The sequence below is a fragment of the Podarcis muralis genome, chromosome 7, assembly GCF_964188315.1.
Source record: "Podarcis muralis chromosome 7, rPodMur119.hap1.1, whole genome shotgun sequence".
Classification (NCBI taxonomy): Eukaryota; Metazoa; Chordata; class Lepidosauria; order Squamata; family Lacertidae; genus Podarcis; species Podarcis muralis.
Window position 1 is genome coordinate 41,854,612 of NC_135661.1, and position 21,094 is coordinate 41,875,705.

Below are 21,094 nucleotides of genomic sequence, written 5' to 3' on the forward strand. Positions count from 1 at the left end.
GCTCCATCTTCAACTGCTTTATTTCCAGCTGCTCCCCTCACAGCTCCAAAGCGTCCTGGATCTCTTTCTTAAGGGGTGCAGCTGGGGCCCAGCAAAGTGTCTTGAGTCTTCTGCCTTAGCCTGCTCAGGAAGGGGTGTGGAGGGTCCAGAGCCCCCATCTAGCCCAGTGGAGGTCCCTTCATCCGGGGGCTCCTGCTACGGTCTTCTCCCCCCTACCCAATTTTCCCAACCTAGGTTGTTGTCATCATCTGGCTCCACCCACTTGCCTGCTGGGTGCTCAGAGCCTTGGGTGAGAATGGCCAGTGGGCCTATAGCAAAGGGCCCTCATCCCTATCTATGCCTGGGACTCTGCCTTCCCTCCCTGCTTTGGGCTGGCTCTTCCCAGGACACGGTGCTGACTTTCGGGAGCACCTGAGTTTAAGGGTCGCTGATCCCCTCCTTCCCCACAGCGGGCAGTGGTCATCATCTGCAAGATGGCTGCCGGAGAAAACTAGGTGGCATAACAGGAAGTGACCCCCATAACTACTACTGCAGCAGCAGCAGCTGCTGAGAGGAGGGGGCGTTGCTGGCAGTGGGGCCAGCCAGAGACCAAGAGGGTAACTGGGCTGCATGGTCTCTTTCCACAGCTGGCAGAGTCCAGCACATACTTGGCTGCTGGAATGGCCTCTCTCCCCTTCCTGCCCCCCTTCTTCCCCCCGCTATTGACCATACAGCTCTGCCAGGCGCCGGAATCGTGGGCCCCATTCGTTGAGATAGTCGTAATCCTGGTCTTCGTCGGCCAAGCTGGAGAGGATGGAGCTGAGAGAGCCGCCGGCTGAGCCTTCGCCCTCGTAGTCGTAGATGAGAGCCGTGTCGTACGGAGGCACGCTGGGGTCGCTGTCGGCCGCCTCAAGGCCCTGCAGGGGGAGGGGAGCTCAGCAGAGGACCACCAAGACAAACCACATCCTAAGGACCCTCTCCCCTTAACTGAGACTTGGATAGTGACAAGCGGGATATACAATTTTTAAATGACTAAAATAAGATTTAAATGTTCTGGTTGCAGCCCCCATGGAGCCAAAAGGGCAAGCTAGCTACTTGCCAGGCCTCCTTTTTCCTAGCCATTACCTCTTGCACCGCAAGGGGGGGATGCCTACAGCTCTGCAGCAATCGCTGGACTCCCAATTCCCAGCACAGCCAGAGGCAAAGGATGATGGGAGCCAGGAATTCGGCAACATCTACCATTTGCCAGGTTCCCCACTCCTGCTGTATCGGCTGCTAGGCCCTGCAGCTTCTTGATAACTTGTGCCAGCACCAAACTGAGAAGGGGGTAGCTCCGTGTGGCCAAAATCAGGGAGGGTCCCCCCCCCACTTCCTGCTCTGCCCCAATTGGCCTCTCCCATCCTCAACAGTTCCTCTCCCCATGCTGCCATCCTCCCAGCCCCTGATGTGTCTCTTCAGTACCTCGTTGATGAAGTCCTCTATGTCGGAAGGACAGGCAGGCAGCCGCCGGGGGTACTGAGGCAGGCCGTAGCTGTAGGGGGCGTCCCTCCGGTGCGGCGGCTTGCTCCGAAGAGATGGTGGGGGGAAGAGGTCGGGGTTGCGCAGCTGGTTGAGGTCGTAGGCATCCTGAAAGGCAGGAAGAGGGACCTTACAACCATGATGTGTGTGAGAGAGACAAAAGGCTTCCAGGCCCTGCTGGGGCCTGGCAGATGAAGTAGGGGAGGATTCAAGTTGGGAGACCCCCAATCAAAAATGCATACAAAATCCTGTTCTCACCATGGCCAATGGGAAACCTGTAAGGAGGACCCGAGTGTGACATCACCTCTCCCCACCCATAATTCTTGGCCACTGGCATCCAGGGCCCTCCTGCCTCCAACAGTGGAGTTACTACCAGCCGTTGTGGCTAGCAGTCATTGGCAGTCTCATTTTCCATGAATTTGTCTAGTCCTCTCTTAAAGCCAAACCCAGTTGGCGATCACTGCCTCTTGTGGAAGGGAGTTCCGTAGTTCTTTAAGTCCATCATAAATTGTTCAGGCTGCCTTCTCTGCCGTGCTCTCCCACCCCACCCCCACATATAATTTGGGGTCTCACCTGGTCCTCTTCTCCGCCGCCTTGTTCGTTGTAGTTGACGATGTTGTCCCTCAAGTCATCCTGAGAGCCCCCCAGGAGACCCTTGTGGAAGGCCTGACGGCGGGAATGCTCCAGCGCAGCCACCAGCAAGGCCAGGACTGCAAGCAGAGAGGGAGAGGTTAAAAGCAGCAGGAGCCGTGTGTGTGTGTGTGTGTGTGTGTGTGTGCGCGTGTGTGTGTTGCAGAGCATCAAAACATGTCTTTTCCCCAGCCTCCTGCAAGTAGGAATGAGCAAATATCTCAACTCTGGTTTCTCTCAGTTTTTCATTTTTGTCCGATCCTAAATTCAATTCTCCATATTAGTTTGCTTTTTTTTTTTTAAGTCCTCATGGAATTTCTTCAGCAGTTTTGCGAGAATTTCTCCTCATATGCACACCATTATGCATTTTTTCGTAATATGGGGTGTGTGTGTGTTGCACAGCAATTTTCCTTAATATATTACATTTTCGGATGGATGGATGGATGGATAGATTACAGCAGAAAATCAATGCAGTGTGAGAAAAGTAATAATTAGTACTCAAAAGGCCAGTGGAAGCAGAAACGATTCTCCCCATTTTTGGAGGAGCAGCAGGGAGGACTTGATGAAAAGTTCCAGAGCAGAGGCCCAAGTTCCTTCCAAAAAGGCCTTGCTATTTGTGGTGGCTGCCCAGGCCTCTGCATAGCATGACACGCAGGTGCTGTTTGGCAGCTCCTACTCATGAGCAAGTAAGAGACACAAGAAGCCTGCTCTAACATTGTACCTCGGGTCCCACTGGCCAGGCCGGCCCTACCATTAGGTTGAGCTTGAGGGACTGAACCACATCAGACATGCCCCAGCATAATGCCCTTTTAGGAACAGGCCCTGAATCTCACGCCAGAAGGCGTGTTGCACTTACGCAGGAGCAGGATGGTGCAGCTCAGGATGATCATCAAGGCCCCGAAACTCAGGCCTGCCACAGCACCCACCACGGCAGCAACGTGAGCCTGGCAGGAGCCCCACTTGTCACAGGCGCACACAGAGACATTCAGGAGCTGCTCTCGCACCTGTGGCGGTGTCCCCGAGTCACTGATGAGCAGCGGCAGGACGTGGAGCCCTACGTCCACTTCTCCTTCAGTCTGCAGCAGCGCATGGGTGTCTGTAACAGATGGGAGTGTTTCAGGGAGGAGGATGGAGCAAGCAGGAGCCTGACTGTATCTATTCTTCTGCACCCCCCTTCCATAATGCTTTCTGTTACCTTTGCAGGAAGACCAATCCAAGTGGGTCTGGGGGGGTCCCAGGTCAAGGTGCCCACTGGCTAGCTTACTTGGGAGCAGCAGCAATGGCAGAAACAGCTGTGTTGAGGGACAGGCAGTGCCAGGAAGCTGAGCCTAGCTGCCACTTTAATTTCCCACAATACCTTGGAGTGATGTTGAAGGATATTAAAATGGTGGCTAGACTTTGTGGTCCAGCCTTGCTCAGAGAGCCAGGTCAATGTATTTTTTTTTTAAGGTGGCGTGCTCAGGACCCTTGGAATTGACTGGGAATGCCAAACACTGATGCCATCCCTGGTTGAATCTCTTTCCCACCCTCTGCTAAATGTAGGGGTGCTGACTCCCACCAGGTCAAGGTTACCATTGATGTGTCCGAGAGTCCAATTCTGAGCCATGTCAGGGCTGAGGCGAAAGTGGAAGGGCTCAGCGTGGGGAGCCAGGTCGTCGTCAGTGGCGCTCAGCACCAGGCGTCCGCCCTGGCTGCATAGCTCGCTAGTCACCGGAAGCAGAAGAGGAGCATGGTCGTTGACTTCCAGCACCTCAATGGACAGGGTCCCCGTAGCTGTCAAGGATGGGTTTCCTAAACAAAAAGCAGGAGAATGCATTCCTAAGGGATAGCTTTAATTGTGACTAGGGCCGGCCCTAACAATAAGCAGTGTGAGGAAGCTGCCTTAGGCGGCAGACCACTGGTAGGTGGTTGCAGGCTGTTCTTCCTGAGCCCCTGGGAATTCCCTCTGGTTGGAGGCTAGAGCTCTCTGTTCCATGTGGCTTGTCCTAAAGTTACTTGTCCCACAGTCCCTAAACTAGCTTGCTGCCTTCAGATGCGTACGATGCTACCCTGTTGGCAGCAGATCCAACTACCAGCCCAGTCACCTCCTGTGCATGGAAAGGCAGAGGAGACATCTTGGCCACCTCCATCAGCAAAATGTCTTGGCTTTGCCCTGTCACTGACTATTACCTTGGAAAGAATAGAACTTCCATGTGGAGGGGAAATCTATATCTGACTACCAGAGGCTTTGTGGCAAATAAGGGATAGATACTTTTTTTTTGCAAACTCTCCCAAGGGCATCTTCTGGCTACCGGTGGAGCCAGACTATTTTCTATGATCCAATATACCCTTCTGAGACTCTCTAAAGGCAGCTTCAGATGCAGTATTTTGCAGGGGGTATTCAAGCACCTATCATAACATTTGATTTGTGCACTTGAAGTGGATTAAAGGCCTCTGCTGCCCCAGTGTAACAAAACCTCCATTATAAAGAACAGCCCTCGGCTCTGCTGCTTGAAAAGCGACGAGGAAATACATTGAAAAGTGTGGGAACGAATGAGTGACACTAACTGAAAGATGTGTAGATGCTCTGCAAGCGACATGATCAGGTGTCTTGCATCTCCATGCCGGCTGTTTTGCAGTGATTTCCTGCCCCTGTTACAGTGACCTTCTAGCCATGGGCTTGTTCCTGTCCTTTCCCACTCTCTGCCTGACCTTCTCACCATTATCGCTGGCCAGGATCTGCAAAGTGTACCAGCCGCCTGGGAATGTTGAGCGTGGGGGAACCGTCTGTCGTGTCTGCACCAGGCTGGAGTCAGGGTCCACTTGCAGCCAGCTGGCCAGGTCAGAGGCCTGGAAGTACCTGAGGATGCAGGTCAGAGAAAGAGATGCTAATATTGTGTGTGTGTGTGTGTGTGTGTGTGTGTATTCATGAACAGCACGAATACCTAGAGGCAAAGTTACACTCGCCAGGATGTCACACACATCTGGGAGGCAAATTGGGCTTGTGTGGTGGAGGAGGCGCCTTGCAGTGGCTCATACAAAACACTGTCATGACAACTATGCTCTCCCCTGACTGCTGGAGGCTGTATGCCTTTGAATACCAGTCGCTGGGAATCACAATGGGGAAGAATGCTGTTGCGCTCAGGTTTTGCTTGTGGGTATCCTATAGACATCTAGTTGGCCACTGTGAGAACAAGATGCTGGACTAAGTAAGCGTTTGACCTGATCCAGCAGGACTTTTCTTCTGTTTCTGCAAGTTGGTATGTTTTTCTTCTAGGCCATAAAGGCTAGAGACTTATTTAAAACAAAAAGGGGAACAGGAGCTGCAGTTCTTGTGGTGCTGAATTTTATGCCAGGCACCAAGCCATGCCTTTGGTCTGCAGCTCCGGAAGGGCAGAATCCCACCAAGCCCTGGAGGCCAACCCTGCCAGGGGGTTTTCTGCTCCCTTCCTCCTTAAGATCACCCACCTGCTCCCAATGCAGGTTAACCTGGAGTATCTCCTTGGACGGTAGCCTGAAGCCCTCTGGCCCAGCTCACCTGAGTTGCTGCCCTTGCAGGGTGTCTGGGTCACTGGCACGGTAGAGGGTTATCTCTGTGCCAGGGGGTGCACCTTCATTCACGCTTCCCCTCCAGGGATTCTCCCGGAAGAAGGGGGCTTCATTGGCATCGAGCACGTGCACCCGCACTGTGGTCAAGGCCCTGGCAGCCTTTGGGGCAGACAGCTCCAGGGGACTTTGGTTCTGGACAGAGACAAGTAGTTCAAACCGGTCCCGTTCTTCGTGGTTGAGGGCCTGACGATAGGGACAGAGAGTTGGTGAAGCCGTGGTTAGTGGTGTGGGACCCTTTTGCTCCCATCGTTGCAAATCCCTCAAACAGGGCCAGCATTCCTGCTTCCCAGCCTTTTCTCTGTCTGCTCTGTTTTGAGCTTCAACCAGCTATTGATAGCTAAAGCAAGAGTTGCAAGAGCTCAAATCCACTTTGCGTATTGTGGCTTCTGGCCCCAGAATCCTGCTCCTTTCATCCAGGCGGACTGGCGACTGGTTGTGGCTACCCTGTGCTGATGGACCTGCCCTTAGCGCATGGTGAGAGGTGCTCTTGTTATCATTATCTTGCTTGCTTAAAGTTTGGGATTGTGCGCCTTTATTTAAACTCTACAAAGACAGCTAGCCTGTAAATCCCTCTCCCCTCAAAGTCCACACCCCAGGCCTCATATTTAGGGAATGGGGGAGGCTATGGCTACTCCATGGTGAGCAGAACACACTCTGTGCATGCTCATTAGCACCCGGTGCTTTGGCCATTGTTCCCAGGTTGAACCCGGTGCTCTAAACAGGCTCCAGGGATGGGTCCAGCTGAATGCCATTCCTTACCTTCACCAGGGAGATGACGCCATCGTTGGTGAGGGGGTCGGTGTGGATGGCGAAAGCCCCGTTGGGGTCCCCCTCCAGAATAGTGAACTTAGCCAACCAGTTGGGAGAACCAGGGAGGTCCTTGTCTTGGACCAGCACTCGCCCAATGACCACGCCTTGCTTGTTCTCAGGGGCCTCCATGGAGAACTGCAAGAGAAGGGGGGTGGGTGGGAGTTATTCAGTACTTTGGCCTGGCTAGATCTGCCAGTGCACACTTTGCAGGGCACAGTCTTCCCCTTCTTTCTTGTTTTTGATGGAGAACTGGAGAAGGGGCAAAACTATGTGTGACATCTTGAACTCTTTGTGGGGGAAGCATTGGGAATAAACAAGAATGATAAATAGAAATTGGATGCTGCCAAGGGGCTTGGCAGGAGCAGCCTATGTGCTATGGCCCACACTTGATGCGTTTTGTGGGCTGCACTGATTCATCAGCATGGATCACCTCCTGCTTCACAACTGGAGTGGGATTTGTTGCTGTTGGTATTATGCAGGAGATATTGGAGAGGCCAAACAAAGCCCTGCTCCACTGCACTCTCATGCCCCTAACTCCATTCAAATGGAGCAGAAGGAACTTCCAGCCACACCAGCCGGATAAAGAACCCAGCCAGGGTCCTTTATAGTCTCCTCTCCCACCAGTTCTGCCTCCTCAGTGGGTGGGTGCGTGGGGGTAGGCTCCCCACCTCTTTCTCTGTGAACTCAGGCGGGTTATCATTTATGTCATCGACGTAGATAACGGCTGTGGCGGTGGTGGCCAGACCCTCTCCGGACATATCTGCCACTTGGAGCGTCAGGTTGTAAATGCCGACGACCTGCGTGGAGAGGAGCAGAGGTAGGTGATGGTGTGGGGAAGAGGGTACGAGCCAGAGAGGGAAGCATACCATTCACATGGTTCTAGGATCTGCCTATTCCTCCCTGGGTTCCATACCTACAATACCTTTCGGAAAGTTGTTTGCAGTTCTTTATACGTTTGGACACCTCTTAAGATGCTGTAACCAAATTGCATGGTGGTTCTTGAGCTTGAGTAGCAGATTTTAAAAAAATCTATATTTGGATACATCTGGGCATCATTCTGAATCAAGATGGTGCAGCGAAACTTTAAAAATTGCACCTATTTAAACCCGATTTCAAAACTGCACTGATTTTTGTTGTTGTTGTTTCTTAGAATTATTCAGCAATGCTGGGTGTGAGGCTACTAGTGTCAGATAAGTTTAAAAACCTGGTTTTCTGTCCCACCTTTCTTTCCAAAAGACGGTAGGTCAAAGCTTATTTGTACTGTACTGGATTTTTGCAAATAAAATAAAGTAAAATTTGGGTGTATTTTTAGAATACTGCAAATCATTTCCTGACATTTCACTCTTTCAAGTATAGTTTTGAGACTGTGTGTGTGTGTGTGTGTGTGTGACGCTATTAAAAATAATTCAGTGCAATAATGTTACAGCATTAATATGCTGCATTCAAAATGATTGCCCCCGTTTTTTCAAAAACATCTCAGCCCACTACCTTTCAAAATTGGGAATGTCGTAACAAAATAGACCCTAAGGATTTAAATGATCAAAGTTTGTGTGCAGATTCAAATGAGAAATAATGTTTCACCCCAGATTTCCACTGGCTTCATTCTTTGGTGCAGCATACAGTCCACTCTGCTCTTTGGCGCCTACTGACCTGTCACCCACGACTGCATTCCACCCTCAAGCTCTGAGACAAACATTGACAGGCTTGTACCTCCCGGTCAAACCCAGCTCGGGCTGTTTGAATTTCTCCTGATAGCTCGTCAATTGTGAAGACGTCTCCCATCTCTGGTCCCAGGATGGAATATCTCAATGCGGCATTGTCTGTCTCAGGGTCGTCTGCGTCTGTGGCTTCTACCGTCATCACGTAGGTACCTGAGAAGGAACAGAGATGCCTTATTCCACCAGGACAATCTATTTTCCCATCTAGCCCAGTGGTGTCAACACTGACTGGCAGAACTCTTGAAGGATATATATATATATATATATATATATATATATATATATATATATATTGGTTTTAATTATAACAAACATCATATACAGTAGACATTAAAAAATGTTTAAACCATCAATACAATATCAAAATGTGGGATTTCTCCAATCCCTTAACTTCCCTCTACCCTCTCCATGGTTCCATTATTGTTAATTCATGCATGTCCACATAATATCTAGTTCGATCTGTTATCATAATACTGCAAATGTTTTTTAGAATCCTGCTGATGTATCAACTTGTATACAAGGCTTTGACATATATGCAATAAAAATTTCCCATTCATTTTAAAATTTGTTATTGTCCTGATTTCTGAGTCTTCCTGTTAATTTAGCCATCTCAGCATATTCCATTAACTTAATTTGCCAATCTTTTTCCGTGGGAGTTTTTTCCTCTTTCCAGTTTTGGGCTATCAATATTTGTGCAGCCGTTGTCGCATACAAACTCTCGAAGGTCTAAGGCAGGGGAAGGTCATTCCTATCAGCTGCTCCTTGTTTCTCACAGTTCCCCACCCTTAGCTTCCAGTTCAACCCACCTTGATGGGCTCAGAGAACTGGCCCATCCGTATTAAACAAGAACTATGCAAGGGTCTGGCACACCCACCTGGGGGAGCTTCTTCCACCACGTGCCCAGCAAACACAGCCTGCCGGAAGAGGGGCCGGTTGTCATTCTGGTCCATGACCAGAATCTCCAGGTCTGTGGGATCCTCCAGTGGAACTCCACTCAGGTCTAGTGCAAAGGCCCTGAGCTGGGCATGGGCAAAGCAAGAAGCATCGAGTTATTATCATCAAGATAAGCCTAGTTCTGTCTTAAAAGATCCACACATAACCAGGGAGACTGTCCCCTTCAAGATCCACAATAAGTATCTTTGATCAAAAGCACTGTTTTCGTGCAACATTCACAATGATGACCCCAAATTAGGAACTGGGGATGTTCATCCCATATTAAGCTTTGGGCTGCCCAAAATGATGCCCCACAGCTCCAGAAGAGAGTCCTCTATGAAATGACATTGCAACTGGGCCCAGCCTAATGCTTTGGTTAAAGGACGCCATCAGGCATGGCACCCCCAGAAGGTAGAAAATAAGTTTTGTGAATCTCGAAGGTGACCATTTCCTGAGAGAGATAATATGGGGCAGCCTGAAGTTTATTTTGGAGCTCTGAGAACTTTAGTTCCTTTTCCAGTTTTCTGGCTGAGCAGGGTTTCAAACTTTTGGGCAAATAAGGAACTGGCAACCAGCCACCAACTTCACCACTGTCTCTGACTACTCAGTTGGTCTACCAGTTGGCTTGCAGCACAGACTTGTTCCTCACCTCCTGCCCCCTCCATCTGCCATGACCCTGCCTCTCCCCCCACTTTGGAACAAGGCACTCACTTGTCTGTCTCCACTCACAGTCTGTGTCCTGCCCTCCTTGCTGACTGGGGTGTGAATAGTCTTCTGCTTGGGAGGTGAGAGAGAACTGCTTGATGGCCAAACTTATCTGCCCTTTGGCTTATCTATTCTTGGGCCAGATTTTGCATTTAGCTGTGATTCCTGCATTGCAGGGGTTGGACTTGTTGACCCCTGGGGTCTCTTCCAACTCTACAGTTCTATGATTCTTCCATCCTTAAAATATTCTGGGTCTGGAAATTCATCAGCTTCAGCCAGCTTGGCCTGTGGCAACCCAACATCTCGGACATCTCAGGGTTGGCAGAGTCTACTCAGGGAAATACATTTTGCACATGCTCAGAAGCACCTTATCATCACTACCACCACCATTTGCATGTGTTCCGGAGCTCAGCCCTGACATTTAAAACACCCTCCGGAGCTGCAATGAACCACGAAGCAAGTTGGGCTTTCCTTACCCGAAAGCGGTCATTCTTTTCCCGGTCCAGCACAGTGTTGAGGTAGACTTTCCCGTTGCGTTTATCAATGGAGAACACACCCTTGGGATCTTCATCCACTCCTGGACCCTTGATGCTGTAGATCACACCTCCAGGCTGCTGCTTGTCTGATTTAATCTACAAAAGGGAAATTAACCCTGTGTGCTGGGAGAGGGCCGGCACTTCCCCTGCTCCTGCCCACAGGTGCTGCCCTCTTCCCCCTCTCTGTACCCAGATGTGACTTAAATCCCAACAAGGCTCAGGGACATAGAAGGCTGCCTGATTCCATCTAGCATGATATTATCTCTACGCTAACTGGCAGTGGCTCTCCAGGGGGATTCAGGCAGGGAGTCTTTCTAAGCCCTGCGTGGAGATGCCGCTGGGGATTGAACCTGGGAGGACTTTCTGCACGCAAAGCAGATGCTCTGCCACTGAGCCAGGATCCTTTCTCGATGCATGGTGCAATGAAAGGCTTGATGCACAGTGCAACATCCTTGGAAGGCAAGGGCCAGTTTTCTTGTGAATGCATGTGCTGTTGTGCAAGGAGGGGCTGCCACGTGGGTGCCTGCAAGCCGCAGGTGTGGGGGAGCCTGCCGTGCAAATGCAGCTGTGTCTTCACCATAACAAAGGCCACTCACACACATTCAGTGCTTACGGTCAACATTCATGGTGTAATGAACCGGTGTGGCCATAGGTGAGCACTGCATGTCTTGAAGGATGTGTGCCATTGCCAGACTGTATTTTTAACCTGCCTTCAGAGGCAGAGTGGGAGGGAGAGGAGCAGCCACAACCTGGTTGATTGTGATGGGGCTGTAAGGAAGGGTGGCGGCCCCTGGACTGGATCTAGCAATGAGCACAATGAGCAAGTGGGTGTGTTTCTGCAGGGTGCTGTGCTATTGGCACATGGCAACACTCAGCATCTCAATGAAGGTCACTGTGGGGAATCTCAGGGCTGGCTCAGCCCAGCCATTTCCTTCCAAGGCACGATCCTGGGTCAGAAGCCTAAATGCAGACCTTGATGGGATGCAAGCAGAGAGCAGGAGCAGCCATGGAAACATCACACCAGGGTGGGGAAGAGAGGGGCGCTTCTTTGCTTCTCAAGCCTTCTCCTGAACCAACACTGTCCACCACTGTTGAATACCAAGCTGCCCATTCTCCTCCTCCTTACCTGCACCAAAACATGGGGAAGCCGCTTATGGTTCTCTGACACGCTGATGGGAGGGATCACCCAAGCCCTCTTCACCCTTCCTGTCCCATCCTTCTGCTGCTTTAGATGCAGTACTGGGGGGCTGCTATGGACCTCCTCTTCAGAGCAACAGACATCCTGCCAGGGGGAAGGAAAAGGTGTTGTATCAGTCTCAGACATATTGAAGACTTCAGAGGCTTACTATTGTGTCTGCTACACCCCCGTTTTTTACGCCTTCTGTTCTGACTTTAATTTCATGGCGGTTCTGTTGCTTTGGCTCATCATGCTTTCAGCTGAAAAAGCAGGCTATAAGTATTGTAAAATGAAGATCTGGCAGAAATAAAACTCCTTTGTCCTCCAGGGGCCACAGTCCCTACCTGGCTTGCTTCCTCACTCCCTGCCATACACAGCTCCAGCATTTGATTCAACTAGGTTGAGAACTTGGGTGTACAATCAGTCCTTGAGTAGATTTAAAATATAGAGGAATTCATGGAAGATAAGGCTATTTACCAATGTCTCCTAGTCACTGTTCTCCCTCCATGTTGGAGGCAGCATGTCTCTGAATACCAGTTGCTGGAACTCACAAGCAAGGAAAATGCTGTTGCACTCAGGTGCTGCTTAGGGGCTTCTTCCAAGAGACACTGAGGGCTTGTCCACACTTCTGCTGGTCCCGTGCCTAGAAAGCATGGGCTGGAGTGGTCTCCCACTTGACCTGCACCTTCTAGGCATGAGTTGGAGTGGTTTTCCCCTTGCCCCACTCCTACTCCAGAGAAAATGTGCTCTTTAGTACTAACTCGGAGCAAACGTCAATCCAGAGAAAACCTGAACTGCTATTTGCTCTGATTGAGTGCCAAAGAACAGTTTTCTCCGGGGGAAAGAGCAGGACGAAAGGAAATGTGGATGAGCCCTTATAGCTGGCCACCGTGAGAACAGGATAAGAACATAAAAAGAGCCTGCTGGATCAGTCCAAAGGCCCATCTGGTGCAGCATCCAGTTCTCACAGTGGCCAATCAGACCCCTGTGGGAAGACTGCAAGCAGGACATGAGCGCAACGGCTCTGTCCCTATCCTGAACTTTCCAGCAACTAGCACTGAGAAGCATCCCGCCTCCAACAGGGGATGAGGCTGGACTAGATGTGCCTGATTCAGCTTCAGGGCTCCTATGTTCTGTTCTTATCTTGCAGCAGCCAATGGCTGAAAGCATCTAGCTGTGGGATGTAGTGATTGCTAAGAGCCAGGTGTGGGCTGTGCATTCCTCTCTGGTAACCCAAGAACCCTTTGTGGTAAGGAGCAGCTGCATGTTTGCCATCTTTGGGGGAAGGGGCCTACAGTCCTGGAGGAAATGGTGAGGAAGGGTCTTACTCAGCCCAGGAGATGCTAGAGCACAACAAAGGAGGCAGGCTGATGCCAGGGAGTCAGTGCAGCAATGTTCTGATTGACAGGTAAGCAGGTAACAAGGCGGATTCCCAGTTTTTGGTATACTGTACAGAGACGGACGGCTGTCAATGAGTGGTCCCAGTGATATGGACAGTGGCTGGGGCCCTTGATGTAGTTTGTTTAAGGCAGAGTCCCTAAACTGTGGTCCGTGGACCACCACTGACCCACAAACATCATGTTGGTCCTTGCTGTGTGCATGGATTTGTGGCTGAAGGTGAAAGACATTCTGTTGCGTTAAATACTCATTGCTTTTTAATTGGATTATTCTTACATTGCACTTTATTATATTGAAATTTGAATTCTATGGAATCCAAGGTGTAATACAGTAAAATATACTATAATTAAAAATGCAAGAAGCAATACAAAACTAAATTTAAAAATACAACATCTAGTACAGCACATTACAAAGGCTACAACAGGCAGAAAAATCAAGACCAACAGCAATTTCCAGGTGGTCCACGGACAAAAATGTTTTGGTGAACTACTGGTTTAGGGCATTTATATGTCACCTAATCACCAAAGTTTTTTAAGCAGAATACATTAAAATTATTCTTTGTGATTTGCTCAACCCACTATTAGGAGGATGAATCCTAGGTTGCTCTCCCAACAAAAGTAGCCCAGGCTCTTATCCCAAGCCATTTGGGCTTCCCAGAAGCATTTGGTCAGCTACTGAGAGAACAGGGTGCTGGACTAGATGGGCCCCCTCTGGCCTGAACCAGCAGGGCCCTTCTTATCTTCTCCTCCAGGCCAGAGGGGGCAGCACCCTGGACTCAGCACCCTGTTCTCATGGTGGCCTGTGGGAAACTGGCAAGCAGCACCCAAGTACCAGAGCCTCTCCCCTCCTGCTGTTTCCAGCATCTGGCATTCAGAAGCATGACTTCCTCTGACTGTGGGGACACAGAACACAGATATCATGGCTAGTAGCCACTGATATCCCTCTCCTCCATGAATTTGCCCATCTTCCTTTAAAGCCATCCAAGTCAGTGGCCATCACTACCTCCCTGCAGGAATGAGTTCCATAGTTTAACTACGTGCTGCATGAAGGAGCACTTTCACCTGTCCTCTGACTCTTCCAACATTCAGCTCCGCTGGATGTTCACAAGTTTCTAGTGTCATGAGGGAGAAAAAGCTTTTATCTGCTGCCTGTCTCCATGCCATCACGGTGTGGATACTAGCAGAACCTGTTGTCTATAAAAAGCAAGGGGACTGTGGGGGCCGGCTGAGAATGTGCTGCTGCTCCTCCCTGCTCCCTCCACATCTCCCCTCCCTGAAGCAGCTGCATGGAGACGGCTGGACTTCTTACAGAGGAAGCTGCCTTAGATTGACTCAGGCCCATCAGTCCCTCCTAGCTTAGTATCACTTGCACTGACTGGCAACCTCTCTAGAGGTTCAGGCAGGGCTCTCTCCCAGCCCTACCTGGAGACAGAAGCCGGGACATTCTGCATGCAGAGCAGATGTTCTAGCACTGATCTGCTTTGGCCTTCCTCGTGAGCCAGCCAAGATCCCAGCCCAGATTTTGGCACAGGGCAGGCTACGCTTCTGAGCTTCTGACCCAAGGGAGGTGATGGCTGCTTCCTGCCTCTCATTCCTTCCCTGTGAGATCTATTTTTGTTTCTATTTTGAACGGCCGGACCCTCCTTCAGCTCCTTTCCCACGTTATTCCCATCTTGCTTTGGCAAACTTCCCTGGCACCCAGCTTCTAAGGAAAGACCCGCTTGCCCTACTGCTGCGGCTGGGAGCCTTGCAGAGAAGAGACTGAGCTGAGCTTCTGCACCACCTTCACACAAGCCCCATCCCGTCAGCCTCTCCCTGGGTCGGGCAAAGACAAGGCTGCAGCACAAACTTTGGCAAAAGCTCTCCAGAGACCGGTTGCCTTGTTCAATTTTTATGCTAGTGCATTTTTTACATTTACGTCCCCCCTTTCCTCCGCGGAGCTCAAGGTGCAATATATGGCTCTCCCCATCCCAATTTTATCCTCACAACAACCTTGTAGGTGAGGCTGAAAGACAGGGACTAGCCCAAGGTCACCCAATGAGCTTCATGGCCAAGCAGTAGATCTGAACCTTGGAGTTCCTCTGAATGACCTATTTATTGAGCACTCATCCTGATTTGCTTGTGGGGTATCCATATGTCTTCCTGACGGTCATTTCTTCATCCCACACTGCAAAAGTCTGATTCTTTCTTAAGGAGTGGATTCGTTTCAGTAGGGAGACAAGAGCATTTTTTATACACAAACCTGAAGCTCCAATAGGGACGCGGGTGGCGCTGTGGGTTAAACCACAGAGCCTAGGACTCGCCGATCAGAAGGTCGGCGGTTCAAATCCCTGTGACGGGGTGAGCTCCTGTTGCTCGTTCCCTGCTCCTGCCAACCTAGCAGTTCGAAAGAACATCAAAGTGCAAGTAGATAAATAGGTACCGCTCTGGTGGGAAGGTAAACGGTGTTTCCATGCACTGCTCTGGTTCGCCAGACGCGGCTTAGTCATGCTGGCCACATGACCTGGAAGCTGTACGCCGGCTCCCTCGGCCAATAAAGCGAGATGAGTGCCGCAACCCCAGAGTTGGCCACGACTGGACCTAATGGCCAGGAGTCCCTTTACCTTTAAAGCTCCAATATGCACCTGAACCACCCCTCTGCCACAAAATGGTGACAGTATGGAGGCGCCCCTGGTCTCCTGGGCCACAGGCGAACACTCTAACAGCAATGCCACACTGGCCAGGAGAGATGCTTTGGTAACTGGTGTGAATTTAACTTCACATTCCCATGCAGCATTTCTGCCAGTCGTGACCCCCCCCCCCATCCCTTCCCTCCTGCTCCCGACTTGCCCTGAAATGTAACCCAGCTCCCAGCCCTGGATTCCATAGCAGCAGGTGGCCAAGGGGGGATGCACACACGCATGCAAACCTCCTGGAGCGCAACAAAGAACGCCACATCCCCCCGTCCTCCGCTGTAAGGGGATCCTTTCACTCTGCCCTGCTCACGCAAGCTGTGAGGGGCCCCTTTGGTGGAAAGGCTTAGGATTTGGGTCAAGGCCTTACAGATCTGCAACTGCATGGAAGGACATCTTCTACTTGGAACAGGGTGCAGTATAAAGTTGGGGGATGCAGGACAGGTGTATATGCACATCAGTGCATACAATGGTACCTCGGGTTACATATGCTTCAGGTTACAGACTCTGCTAACCCAGAAATAGTACCTCGGGTTAAGAACTTTGCTTCAAGATGAGAACAGAAATCGTGCTCCGGTGGCAGTGGGAGGCCCCATTAGCTAAAGTGGTGCTTCAGGTTAAGAACAGTTTCAGGTTAAGAACGGACCACCGGAACGAATTAAGTACTTAACCCGAGGTACCACTGTAGTGCCCACCTTCCAACTTGTTGAAGGGGGTGTACATAGAATCATAGAGTTGGAAGAGACCCTGGGGATTATGCAGTCCAACCCCCTGCAATGCAGGAATATGCAGCTGTCCCACATGGGGATCAAACTTCCAACCTTGGCATTATCAGCACCATGCTCTAACCAACTGAGCTATCCAGGCCAATGTGCGCACTCTCTCTCTCCCTCTCCTTCCCAAAGAAGCAAGAAGCTGACCCCACAAAACAGAGCATGAGGGGCTCATCTCTCTGCAAGTAGGGAAGAACCCAGAAATTCAGCATAGGAGGGAGGTTTGTGGAAGCACCCAGCAGTCAAGCAGAGGAGAGGGATGGTGGGTCACACCTCAGGATTTTGTATGGGGCTTTCCTTCCCTGCCCCGCCACTTCACTCCCTGGCCATCATTCCAAGAAGAGCTCTGCTGCAGGGTGTCACTAATGCAAGCCACATGGAATTCCAGCTTCTTTGCTCTCGGTCACTGGGGTGGGTTGCATTTTTATGCTCCCAGCTGCCGGCATGGACATTTCACGCTTGTTGTTGACTCAGGGGGCAGCTGGCAGAAAGGGGGAGGGATGTCTCCCTCACTGCTGCAGAGCTGCAGGATATCCAGTGGCTGGCTCTCCAAAGTCCGAATCGCTTTGCTCTCCTCCACATCTACACCACCCTGCCCCCATGAAGAACCCTAGAATGTCCCTTCCTTTTATCTCTGAAGCTTCATAGTCTTTAATGTTCATTGAAAGAAAGTTTCCCATTCCAAATAGGTGGTTATTGAAGAGAGTAGGGGTCCTGTGCCCTCCCAGGAGTCAAGAGTCTCTGCGTCTTTCTATGCAAAGCAACTGATCCCATCCAGCTCTTTGGAGGGGGAGGTCCAAGGGCCAAAGTGCCATAAGGGCAAAATGGCTTCCAAGGTGCAAGGGGGTGGGATGGAGAGGACATTCCAGTTGCACAAGCCCTCCGTGAGGAAAACGAAGGCTTGGGAATCTGTAGGGCAGCCTGATGCAAAGGAAGAGGAGAAGGGCTTTCCTTTGCAAGAGTCAGAAAAGCTGCAGCAGCTGAAAGACCTTGCTCTACGTGCCTATGAGACTCATTGCTGGTGGGTTGGGGGAATCCTTCTTTACATGTCTTCTCGCCCTAACAATTGAGGATTGTGAAATGAGAGTGTGGACAGCATCCCTCTCTGTGTGCGGCTAAAATGAAGGCAGGCTCCTTTGGGACCTGGAGACATCACCTTTCTCTCGCAGGGCACAACAGCCCACATTTGCAGAAGGTCTGTCTCTCCCTGAAAACACATTATAGTTTTCTAAGCAGTCTGTTGGGACTTCCTCATGAAGCCACCCTGTAAACTGTATTTTCCCCCAGGCATTGAAAAGTTCTGTTGGAGAGAGTTCTAAAGCCCCCTGATAAAACTTTTCTTCTTCTTCAGTTATGACAGAATAGAGTGGAGGGATCCCAGGACATTTACGTGAAGCTACTTGGAGGTTAAAGGAACAAGCCAACATCTCCGTCTGAAGAGGCGGGGGCATTTCCCGAGAGTGGTGAACTGCCACAGGGTTACCAACTTGCACTCCAAACAGAGTCACCACCACCCCTTCGACATAGGTGCTCTCCCTATTGCAGAAATCAGAAAATGGCCTGTAAGGGCAGAACTTCATTACTTCTCCCCCCCGACCCAAGACAGATGTGTCCAAGCCAAGTATTCTCCAGGGGCTTGGAGTCTCCTTTCTGAAGTGGGGTGAGACTTGTTCAACTTAACTCCCAAAAACTCCTCCTCCTTCAGAACACAGGTGCTGGACTTACAGTGGATTTGTTGTGGATTCAGTGCCACAACTTGGTAATTTCACACCCTGGACTTAAAGGGTCTTATGGGGGACACTTTAGAGGGCCAGGTGTAATTATGTCAGTTGTGGAGCACACCATGAGCATTTCTGTTCTCCCCACCCCCATCCCATTTGGTGCTGTCCTCCTCCTCCAATCCACAGTTTGCCAACCCAGATTGAAAGAAAAGAAGCTACAAGTGCAGTTTTGCATTTGGAAGACATGTAAATGGCAGCACCGCTGTGACTATGGGAATAAAATGAAATTTGCTCTTGCTGCCCTGATGCCAAATGAATTTACTGGGGTGGGGGATGTTATAGAAAAGGAAAAATATATTTTCCAAGTAAAAATAATAACATAAGCATCTACATTGCAGGGGGTTGGACTAGATGACCCTTGAGGTCCCATGTCTCTACAATTCTATGATTCTGTGAACTGTGTACATGCCTGCCCAGCACCCCCTAACTATGAAAATGTGGGTTGTTCTTTTTTCTAAGTTCATGAAGCTTTAAAAAAGAAAGAAAGAGGGATGGTGTGGGGTCTGGTGTGCCAATGCCGGTCTCAGTTTTCAGAACTTTCTAAGAAGGGACAGAATGATGTGTAAGAATTTAATGTTTAATTAGGATATTTGTTTGATTAGGTGAAAGAATTTTGATCTGGAAACATCTACAAACTTTCTTATTATTATCTGGTCCACCAAGTGCAGTCACCTGAGTTCCACCTTGGTGCAGTTGGAGACACTTGTTGGGTTATGGTTTAAGTAAAGCTTTATTACAGAAACACACACACACACACACACACACACACACACACACAGAGAGAGAGAGAGAGAGAGAGAGAGAGAGAGAGAGAGAGAGAGTGTTTTGCACAAGCATTCGAAGAGAAAATTAAATCAGAGCTTGGAAAATTCATTTCGAAAAGGAACAAGTTCTCGCTCACGTTCAACATGCCTCAAAAGGAACGAATTCTGGTTCTCGTTTGTCCCTATACAAAACTAACTAGTTCGGTTCACATTCAGTTCAGCTGAATTCAAGTTTATCCAAATGATCCCCAGCAATTTTTCTTTCCCAGCACTCAAACTGTTACAAGCTGCCTGTTACAAAACACACTTAAGAAGACCAAGAAAACATCCAAGAGCACACACAGTGGCATGTGAATGGCTTAATTTACTTTTCCAAACAATGATCATCTTGAAGCTTAAAGACCCAAAGAGGAAAAAAAACCAAAAAATACAAACAAAACCCACACAGAGTTGAACTAGAGAAATTGTCTCAATGTCTACCCCCATAATGAACAATGCCGGCTCGGTTTACCTGGCAATTATGGGAGCCACTTTGAATTGTGCTCCAGACATTTCTGAACTAATTCAGTGAACTTTGTTAAGCCAAACCAGCTCATTCCAAGCACGGAACAAAATACAATCGCATAGGTGTATACAGAAAAAGCACAGATTAATCTCTTAAATTCCCAAGGCAGTAGAGATTACAGGTAGAAAAGGCAATCTGTCATCCAGGATCCCATACAACACATACAAAAGACCGAATTCCTACATTATGAGGAGCAGACTGCTGGGTAAGATGTGTTTTTTTTGGGGGGGTGGCTATTGGGTTGTTGTTTTTGTTTTTATTATGCATTTTGTGGTTTTATATCTTGATATTATTCTCTGAACTGCCCTGAGACCCCCGGATATAGCGTGGTATATAAATTCAATAAATAATAATAATATCTGCAGGAGGCCCTCACCTTCAGAGCTCAGTGACTGATTGGCTAGATAAGGGGGGAGACGATGCTTCAGATATCCTGTATATACACCCAAACCAACACCTTGAATGTAGCTCAGCAGCTAGCTGGAAACTTGGACATGTAAATTCCACCACATGCTCTGTCTACTGTCCACAGCATAAGCCTTGTTTAGGACAGAGAGGCTGGCAAAATTCCTCCTGGCTGCAAATCAGTCAATCAAATGGACCCTGGTGGCGAGGGAAACCCCCTGATTGGTTCTCCAGGTAGAAATGACTTTGGGATGGGACTCAATTGCATGCAGGACCCTCACCTAATTGAGGTCCCTGATGCCCTGGAGTGCATGCAGAGAAGGACCTCCACCGCCCCATTGCTCTCTGCTCCAGGCTGACACACCTGCCCTGTCCGGTGCTTACCTGAGCCCCCAACATGGCCAGCAGGAAGGAGATGAGCCAGAAAGGGGTGGCCATAATGGTTTGCTAGTGGTTGTGCCTCAGGCAGAGCGCAGAGCCGGACAGCCTCCGTCCCCTTCCTTCTCTCTCTCTCTCACACAGACGGAGCGCCTCTGCTAGGAGCAGAGCTAAAATAACCGAGACCAGGCTCTGACAGACAGCACATGTGCTGGGGCCTGGGAGAGGAACGCCGGATGGTGGCGGGGAGAGGGGGGGGGGAAGAGATGGCCTGGGAGCTGCATGGCCTGCATATCTCCCCTGCCCACACACACCCTGAGAAAGGAGTGTGTGTAGAGTGTGTGTGTGTGTGTGTGTGTGTGTGTGTGTGTGTGTGTGTAGAATTGACACTTGCTATCCCACCCAGCCCTCGCTAGAAGTTTGTAGAATTAGCTTTTTGAAAGAAATATTAAATCCCAGATACTAAAGCCAAGTCATAGCGAGGATCAAGAATGGCCTGAAAAGAGGATGTGTCCTCTCTTTGGCCCTTTCCTCCACAGTGGGCCAAATTGTGGACTGGTTGGATGGCAAGAGACAAAGAATAACTATAAGGAACCATGGAGAGCTGATGCCTCCCAGGAGCTGGGCCCCTAGAAATTCCATCCCTTCCTCTCCTTCTTTAGAAAAGTACAGTGGTACCTCGGGTTAAGTACTTAATTCGTTCTGGAGGTCCGTTCTTAACCTGAAACTGTTCTTGACCTGCAGCACCACTTTAGCTAATGGTGC

General features: G+C 49.9%; 1 protein-coding gene across 1 annotated transcript; it reads right to left on the reverse strand.

Moving 5' to 3' along the window:
• Positions 1 to 2: 2 nt before the first annotated feature.
• CDH15 (cadherin 15) lies at positions 3 to 20,513 on the reverse strand. The gene is made up of 14 exons (XM_028739995.2): positions 20,336 to 20,513; positions 11,544 to 11,699; positions 10,358 to 10,513; positions 9,118 to 9,262; positions 8,236 to 8,396; positions 7,194 to 7,322; positions 6,475 to 6,660; positions 5,645 to 5,898; positions 4,827 to 4,966; positions 3,700 to 3,918; positions 2,984 to 3,223; positions 2,071 to 2,207; positions 1,441 to 1,605; positions 3 to 896 (listed from the first exon to the last, which is right to left on the reverse strand). The coding sequence occupies exons 1-14, from the start codon at positions 20,387 to 20,389 to the stop codon at positions 699 to 701; spliced, it is 2,340 nt and encodes a 779-aa protein (XP_028595828.2). The 5' UTR covers positions 20,390 to 20,513; the 3' UTR covers positions 3 to 698.
• Between the last annotated feature and the right edge of the window lie 581 nt (positions 20,514 to 21,094).